Source organism: Anopheles ziemanni, chromosome 3, assembly GCF_943734765.1.
Source record: "Anopheles ziemanni chromosome 3, idAnoZiCoDA_A2_x.2, whole genome shotgun sequence".
Classification (NCBI taxonomy): domain Eukaryota; kingdom Metazoa; phylum Arthropoda; class Insecta; order Diptera; family Culicidae; genus Anopheles; species Anopheles ziemanni.
Window position 1 is genome coordinate 34,698,144 of NC_080706.1, and position 9,357 is coordinate 34,707,500.

Below are 9,357 nucleotides of genomic sequence, written 5' to 3' on the forward strand. Positions count from 1 at the left end.
TGGGATTAATTGACTCACGGTAACGAAGCTTCCCTACGAAAAGGGAAAAGGACTATAAGCAAATTTGATTTTGTTGATCTCATTAGGATGAGACATACTAGAGCTTTACCATGAACTGTTCTCGGGCCTTTATTCCAGGATTTGGATTAGATGAAATAGAATTCTTCTACGAATAACTCGTTTTACATAGAGTGTTAAAGATATGGAAACGAAAAATTAGAACGAGTGTTAAAGAGGAACGAGTGTTAAAGATATGGGAATTAAATGGATATCCTTTTTTCCTTTTCACAGATTCTATAATATCGTGCCATTGGAATGATCAACCGATTAGCTGCAGTCAATGTACTCCGCGAATTCCAAACCTATCCAAGTTTGGGTGAGTACAACCAAGTTGTGCGGTTATTGGACGAATATTAATTGTGTGCATGTTTTTGCGTCATTTGCTTCGTCATATGTGCAGGCACGAGCCAATTGCTATGGCCAGCAGGGTACCGCACCCGAACGAAATGTCTCCAACAGTACAGACGGAAGCGGACATCGATTGTGCAGTAGCCCCAGCGGCACCCCGTACACAGGTTGGAGGGGACGAAGTTGAAGATACAGACGGTTCTACTATACCAGAGCATAAAGATCACAAGTTCCTAGGGTCGGAAGACGCCGTGGCGATTGTCGTCACCGACGATGGGTGCACCAGTAGCAGCAATAACAATAGTGCTAGTATGAAATGCCTCAACTTCGTCACCTCATCCACGAGCCACGTTCATGCGGCGGTTCCCAAGGGTTGCATGCCGACGAATATTACGACGCCGTCTACAACGACGTCGACGACGACGACGACGACGATCTCGAGGACGGTGGACGATGAGCGACAACCGTCACCCCCATTAGCTAGTGCAACAAGTAACCAATTCGTGAATCATAGCTTTAGCTGCCGCGAGATGGGCACCAGTGGTTCCGTGGCGGCCAACGATGCTGATGCTGTCGGTAGGGATCTAGCCCAGGGTCTGGTGGACGTGGTGCGCGTGTCAACCAGTGTTCCACAGCCGGCATTCGCTCAGAGCGAGTTGGGCGCTGGCGGCAGAGGAGCTACAGGTACTAGTTTCCACTCCGCAACGGCCGCTGCCGTGGCGGCCGTGGCGATGACTGCGGCGGCGGCAGCGGCGGCGGCATCGGCTGCGGCGACTACGGCTGTTACCTTCAGCAGTAGAGCAAACTCCCCACGTCCCAACACCCCCGAAACGCTTGGTGTTGGTGAACCTCCGGTGCCCGCTACTCCTGGATCATCCTCACCATCGACTAACTCTGCTCACCCTGTGCATAACCATCCACTGATAACCATCAGCGACCCTAGCGACGCATGTACCACTACTTCTACTACTACTTCTACTACTAACCCTAACCGCGCCAGCCCAGACGAATGCTACGCCGGTGTCCAAACCTGTGATAGAAACCAACAACACCACCATCATCATCATCATCCAACCGTTGGTCTGCCTTCCGTGTCCATTGATGTGCCGCTCGGTGCCGATCAAGGCGACGACGCATCCGACGTCCCCGCATCCGCCAGCAACCCATACTATTCGATTGTACCCACCAACAACACCTGCCCCATGGCTACTAACACGGTGACGGGACGCTGTAGCAAACCGCCACTCCACAGCTACCAACAGCACTACCAAAGCTACCACCACCATCACGTGCTGGAGGGAGCACTCGTGGGGCGAACCCCGGTGGCCAGTGGTGGTAGTGCCGGTCCAGTGCCGATGGTGGCCGGAGGAGGAACTTACCACAGGCCGCACAGTGCACGCTTCATGTCGCAGCACATTAAAATACTTCCCAAAACTCAATCCCTCGATTTGGCAGATAACGACGACATCCTGGAGGCTTCCAATCGCTCCGAGTCGCAGCTGGAGATAAGTGCGGCCGGCATCGTGCCACAAGCGCTGAAGGGGCGCGTCCTGCCGAAGCTGCAAACGCTCGATCAGACGACGCGTCCGATCTACCCGAACGTGCCGTACAGTCCGTACAACAGTCCGTACGGAAGTCCGCGCAGTGGTCGCCGGAGGACGCCTCTGCGCGAGTCACGGCGCGTCTCGATCGAGCAGTCCGGTAGCTTCCTGCAACTGAACCAGTACAAACTGCTTGATCAAATTGGCCAGGTAGGTTAAAGTAGCCGACACAGTAATGAACGCACAAAAACAATACGTGGCATAAACCGCTAAAACCATGAAGATCCAATAGACAAATGTTTCAAGAAGAATATTTTAAACAGTTATCGAAATGATCCGTGAAAAGTGAAGTAACTTTAAAGTAAAATGTGATGAATGTCCTCATTCGTTTCCTCATGTCGTTGATCTGCATTTTAATCGAATCGTTCGGTGCCAACGGACCAACACCGATGAATTATGCGTAAGGATTAACTCTTTAACTCACGGGAAGATAAATACCAGTTAGGGATCCAAAACTTTTTGCTTATAATCAAACTATTTTTTTTTTCAAATTTCTCAAAATATTCTTTAAAAAGTATTATATTTGATAATTTTTCGATTTCAAATGTATGGAATCGTATTCAATGGTGGCCCAAGCCAAATTAGTGATTCAAAGGTATTTTTTTATTGAATTTTCGTTATTAAATAGCAAGTGGTTTCAAACATGGTTGCATTGACTAACCAAATGAAGTTCATTGAAAAATCTCACACAAAACTATCACTGACGTTGATGGGCTTAAGTAAATTACTGGACCAAGTCGCTTTATGGCAAAGAACCCTATTCGCCTCACTTAGAACCGATTATGTTCGATATCGCTGCGTCGGGTCAGATTGGAGCCTTGATGCAATAAAGTCGAAAGATTTACACAACTCGATTATCGCTCAACTCTACTCCTTCAGGGCTCGTACGGGCTGGTGAAGCTGGCATACTCGGAGGAAGACTCCACGCACTACGCGATGAAAATCCTATCCAAACGGAAGCTACTTCGAAAGGCGGGGCTGATGCGACGGGGTCCGAAGCGGGGCACTTCCCCGCTTGACCGGGTCTATCGGGAGATTGCCGTGCTGAAAAAGGTAGGAAGGTCGCTCTCGGGAGAGTGACAGTCGAGCCGCGTATCCGTACCCCAGAGGCTCGGATCATGTTTTCGCATGTTTGATGTCGAACCGTCCCTAACTTTCGTCCACGTTTCGCTTGCAGCTGGATCACCCGAACGTGGTGAAGCTGGTCGAGGTCCTGGACGATCCACTGGAGGATTCGCTCTATCTAGTCTTCGAGTTGGTGCAGCAGGGCGAAGTGCTCAGCATCCCGACCGACACTCCACTGAGCGAGGAACGTGCCTGGAATGTGTTTCGGGACGTGCTGCTGGGCGTCGAATATCGTAAGTAATGTGTATTTCCGGTGCAAAGCGTCGGACCGTGAACGATAAAACAGGCGAAAAATAAAATCGCAAAACCCACGGCCGGACTTAACTGGCGTTGCCAGCAGGCGGTGTGATTGATTTCCGACCGACGCGTCAAGGATTTGGATTTTGTTTTGCCCGGACTCCAAATCACGCTCGGAAAACAATCGACACAGACAGACAGCGATCCGATTATCCCTCTTAATTGAAACACCCTCGACCAGGAGGCGGGCCCTGGCTTAGTTGTACTGAATGTTTAACATGTTTTCACCCTTCGTCCATGTCCTTTGGCCCAGTGCACTACCAGCGTATCATCCATGGGGACCTGAAGCCGGCCAACTTGCTGCTATCCGACGCGGGCAGCGTCAAGGTGGCCGATCTGGGCGTGTGCAACGAGTTTCTCGGTGAGGATGCCGCCATGAACAACGGCTCGACAGCGGGCACTCCAGCGTTTCGGGCGCCGGAAACGCTTCTGCCCGGGCAGCACTTCTACAATGGTAAGGCTGCCGACATTTGGGCCCTGGGAGCGACCCTCTACTCGTTGGTGCACGGAAACGTGCCATTCATCGCCACCTCGGTGCCGGGCGTGTACGAGAAGATAAAGAACGACCCATTGGAGTATCCTGCCACGAGCACCATTAGCGAGGAGCTGCGGGATCTCATCGGTCGGATGCTGGATAAGGACCCGCAGCAGAGGATTACGCTGCCACAGATCAAGGAGCATCCGTGGCTCACAAAGCTAGGCACGATCCAGCTGCCCACGGAGGAGGAAAACTGTCGGCTGGTGCAAATCAACGATGAGGATATGAACAGCGTCGTCAAGAGCATACCGAAACTGGACACGCTCATTCTGATCAAAACGATGTTGAAAAAGCATTCCTTCCAGAACCCGTTCACCAAGGGCATCTCCGGGCGGGCTCCGCAAGCGGGTGGATCGCGATTGGAACGCTTCTGTCGGTCGGGCCGTTCCAACTCTGCTCCAGGAGACTACCACACATCGGAGCGGTAAGTGTTTCGTACGAATTATTGCGACATCGTTCGGTGTTGAATTGATAGACATTTGATTAATAAATTCTTAAAATACTAGTACGGACGTTTGCATCCGTTTAGTGCGTAGTTAGTTGTTGTTCTTCAGCATTGCTTAGTCACGAAAGGCACTTCTACTTCCGCACAAATAAAGTTTGTTTTAACTACCCACTTTACCAATCTAAAGTAGGTGCACTTTTGAGGATATGATTCTTTTTTCAAAGTAAGATAGGCTTTTTTACTAGGACAAGAGAAAACATGACAATGATAAATGTACTTTAAAAGCTCTTTCTTGTCTCCAGTTGAATATTTCAAATTCAATACGCAAAGTGACCAAGTTCATTTCATTTTAAATTACAGCTTGGTGAATTTCTAGTGGTTTTTAATCGAGAAATTATACTATTTTACGGTATACAGCTCTTCATAAATCGTTTTTTTTGGTTTTTGGTTAAAAACATTAGCTCGAAATTGAGCTTATGATTTTGAACTTTTTAAAGTGGTTCAGTAGAAAAATACATTAAGTAAACATTTTGATACGTTTTATAAAGAGTGGCTTAGTAAATCATCCTTTCGATGTAAACAACAATGAATACGAATGCTTCTTTCATTAGCGTTCAGAATTGCACTACGATCTCTTTTATGTGCACATTACTTTTAGGAAAATTAGAAGAAAATTAGGTTCTCCCGTATTTAAAAAAAAAATATACATCTAAAACAATTTTGTGTATCTATTATTTCAGTCTACAAAAACAGAATGAAAGGAAAAAGTCGATGCTTTTCACAAATTAAGGTAGCCATTACATAACATAGGCAATCAACCAAAAAAAATGGTTTTCAAAACATTTTTTTGCTTCGTTGCTTGAATACAAAGTCATGAGATATTTGTACGACATTGTAACAACAACCTTACGATATTGCGTATTGCGTTTTGTTTTTCGTTTTGTTCCTCACTGGCTTACTGGAAAGTAATACGCCCCGCTACCAATCTCCTTCCAGCCAACCTTCCAACGAATCGCTGCTTCCATCTGTTACCGAGGGCGTCACGAGTCCGCTTGGCAGCCCCGAGCCAACCGGCAGCATAATCTCCGAGATGGATAGCCTCACGCTTCGGTCCGACCTGTCCAATCCATCCTCCAGCACCGACACCGACACGACCACGGTAAAAATAGTCACCACTCCGCCAGAGTAGCCCGCTTGCCGTAGCAACTGTACAGGGTAGTGGCTGCGCTGCTTGGTAGAAACTTGCCGTTTCGGCATAACACGAACTGCCTGCTTCCGATTTGCGTAGTGGTAGAAGAAAGTTTTCCGAAATGTTTACCCTGTTTCAAACTAATCGCAAACATCTCTCCTACTGTTTCTCTTTTTCCTTTTCTATCTCTTTTTCCTATTCTCTCTTTCTCTCTCGTTGTATCGTATTTGCTTTTTTTCTGTTCAACTTACCTTACCCTTGGTACACCATGCATCCTTGTGTAACGTTTGATTTTATTCTCCTCTCTCTAAACGGTCAATTTTCTTTTCCCTCAACCCTTAGTCGCTACTTAGCACACCCTACTATGAAGTACTGCTTTAGCTCGATTTGCCCTCTTCCAGTTACGCCAACAGCAGCAGCAGCACCACACGGAAACCACTTCAACCGTCAAACGGATGAAAGGCAAGCGTTGCGTACCCTAAACCACGTCCGGGGTAATTATCAAAACAAATAACGCCAGCACAAAGCCCACGCACCACCAGCACCGCCAAGGTCCGGTCCGATCCCGCGAGACGTCCTACGGACCCGTAGGGAAACAAGGACCCTGGGTCGGTTGGTGGATGTGCATTTGTTGAGACGTTGTGCAATAATAGATCTGACCCCCCAACGAGGAACCCCATCCGGACGCCCGTTGGATCGGTTGAAGCTCGCGAGGGACGTTACTTGTTGATAAGACTTAATTACGATAAAACTAGCATGCTTGTACACGCTGTACAAAGGCATCAGTCATCAAAGTTACTATCCCCTCGAAGCTCTCGCACACAGGATATCCGCTTTCTGAAGAGGGTTCGTTTATTCGTGGTAATGTTTTTTGCAATATATACATATATTTACCTTTGTCTTCGACTCCACAGAGTTGTCGGAGTTATAAAACCCCATTGGGGTAAGTTTTAAGACATTGTGCTGCAGCCAAAATGCGAAATTGACCAAGTTTAACAGTAATAGTTTTGAATCCCCGTTGGCAACCAGACAGGAAGAAGTTTAGAAAGTTATTTTTATACAACGGTAAAGGAAACATTTTTCATTCAAGATTCTAAATCGAGTTGTTAGAGTGTTAATGTAGATCGGGCACAGACTTATTGATGGCGATTTTTGGCATTGAAATAATCACTAGTAAAATGTGCTGTAAAACGGCACAGCAGGCATTCCACGACAGGCGAGTAGGCAGTATCGTTGGGAAATTCAGAATAGAATACGCTTTATAACGTCGAAGAAAAGCGACCGAGATCTGGGCGATCGTTGGGATCACCGGCATTTTAATCGCAGCATTTTACATTAGTACTCTAACAGTCTTTTATAAAACATTCATCTAAATGTCGGTACATGTAGCAACTAAACGGAATTGGAATGATTTAAAGGCGCACTAACGCTATACCAAAACGAGCGCACATTTTATGGATCCTCTTTCATTTTGAGTGTACATCGTCATGCACAACACGCTCATGCACAAATAAAAATATTACTTTTCAAAACTATAAACTATACTTAATGTATACAGCAATCATCCTCGGCTGTTGGAGAATTTGATAACAGCACTTCAATCCCAATGATAGATCTGAGCAAATGTCCCCTTGTATGTAAAATACTCTTAAACCATAGGCGATAAACTTTTAATTGATCATACGAGTTTCCTCCAAAGAAACGGGTTTTAGTGTTTAGGATTTTATATTGTTTTCATGTTAGATGCTGTTTTGGGGGCTGCATTGGAAATGGCCCTTTTACCTAGTAATAGTTGAGGAGTAATGATTACTCATGTTATAAGAGAAGCGCAGACGTAACCGACGCCGTACGAAGCATGTCGAGAGCAATAGACTAAGACTTACAACTAGGCGCACCATACAAGTGACCAAGCGAATGTGCACCTTCTTCGCCCGGAGCAAGAGATGAGCCAGTCAATACTGGATTTTCTTCATTCAACACAGTTGTTTTATTTTAACTTCAATCAGTTTTACAGCTATTATTCCAAGTAGTCCTGAAGCCTATTTAAAGTTCCATCCACTACAATCAAGTGTCACCTTTGTCTAAATAATAATATTCAATTAAAGTTCTTCAATTACTTACAATAAAACATAAACACATCCTGATGTTTTCCAGAATTTTCATATTTCTATTAATCAGCGCTTGTGAAAAGGAAAAACCCAACCGTGATCGAAAAACAACGAGAAAAATTTTGTTTAAAAAAAGCGTTGCAAACCTGTAAGCAAAAAATGAGAAACAAACATATACATCATAACCAACCCGTTTGCAATTTATACAACAGCACATACACAAGCGTTACAATGGCAAGCACTCGAACCAATTCCAATGCTTTAAATAGTTATTACATGCATTGTAAACTAGAGTCAGTGTACCTTTCGCAAAGGAGGGTGTAGCAAGAAATAAAATAAGCTGAGACGGCACAACGAGTCGGCTTCATCAAGGTACATGCATTTGCATAGCATTTGAAACTGCTGTCGATCAGAGAGATATTTTGTAGATTAAAAGGTTCCGCTCCTAGTCGAATAAAGAAGATATCCTCTCGGTCAAACACTACACGAGAAAAGATACAATAGGCGAAGAAGGCATTAATCGAAGAGATAGTTGAACATGTTGAAAACATAAGTAAACATCGTGAAATAGTAAATGCAAAGGAAGAAATAAAGTATATTTTAAAAACTGTATAAATTACAATTTTATATCACCCTTTCGGCATCTGATCTATTGAAGCATATCATTGAATGGACCTTGACATGATTTTAATGAAACACGGCAAATACGACGAGGAAAGAACAAAGTAAAGAAGAAAACAAAACGCATTAATACGAAAAGAATAACCTTGTGCTTTCGCACACTCCAAATGAATCTAAGCAAATCTTTGTAGTCAAATCTTTAAAAATTCATAAGTGATAAGAACAGAAATTAAAAAAAGAAGAAAAAACAAGCGAATGCTCGGCTACGAGGAAATAATTGGAATATATTGGCTTAATCTCCAACCAATGTTGCGATAAAATACTCTAAACTTTTTATAGTACGTATTACTCTTTTCATATTACAATTCTAACGTAAGGCAGAAAGGAAACATACTTTAATGCAACTATACGCATGCAAACGCAATCAACAGAAAACATGCCAAAACTAACCACAAAAAAAAAGAAAGAAAGAGCAAATGGAAAAAAGCTCCCTATAGAAAAATCCATCTCACACAGTCAGCAGTACTTTCAAATTCAAATTTCAAATCTTTTTAAATCGCTTTAACATGATTCAAATGCGATATTCTTATAACACAACTTTTCTAGTTGCACAATGTGTATTTCTTTTGCATAACGTGTTCGCACAAATTGAATCATATTTTCACTATCTACATTCCAATTTCTCTAGTATTTAATCTAAACATCTCAAATCGCCAGTGTTTAACTTACTCAAAATAGCAATAAACTCTCCACTGAGTGCTGTAACCATAATAATGAAACCAACTCCATTGAACGGTGGGTCGTTGAAAATAGACAAAGTTTATTCTTGTTGTTTTTCCAACAATTTTCCCGTCATACTGCAAGTCAAGCCACTTAAAAAAGCGATTCTCTATTTTTTAACAGACAATCTTCTTTGTTCAATTAATGGTTCACAAATTGTCTTTTTATTGAGAAGAAATCATTAGAGAATATAGTGTCTATAGACATGAATTAAACAGGCATGTAATATAATTTAGCCAATACTG

The 9,357-nt window shown here is 44.0% G+C and overlaps 1 protein-coding gene across 1 annotated transcript; it reads left to right on the forward strand.

Moving 5' to 3' along the window:
* The first annotated feature begins 476 nt into the window (after window positions 1-476).
* Window positions 477-5,603, forward strand: LOC131284632 (serine/threonine-protein kinase PAK 5). The gene is made up of 6 exons (XM_058313495.1): window positions 477-808; window positions 851-2,159; window positions 2,889-3,062; window positions 3,187-3,367; window positions 3,685-4,393; window positions 5,411-5,603. The coding sequence occupies exons 1-6, from the start codon at window positions 477-479 to the stop codon at window positions 5,601-5,603; spliced, it is 2,898 nt and encodes a 965-aa protein (XP_058169478.1).
* The last annotated feature ends 3,754 nt before the right edge of the window (window positions 5,604-9,357 follow it).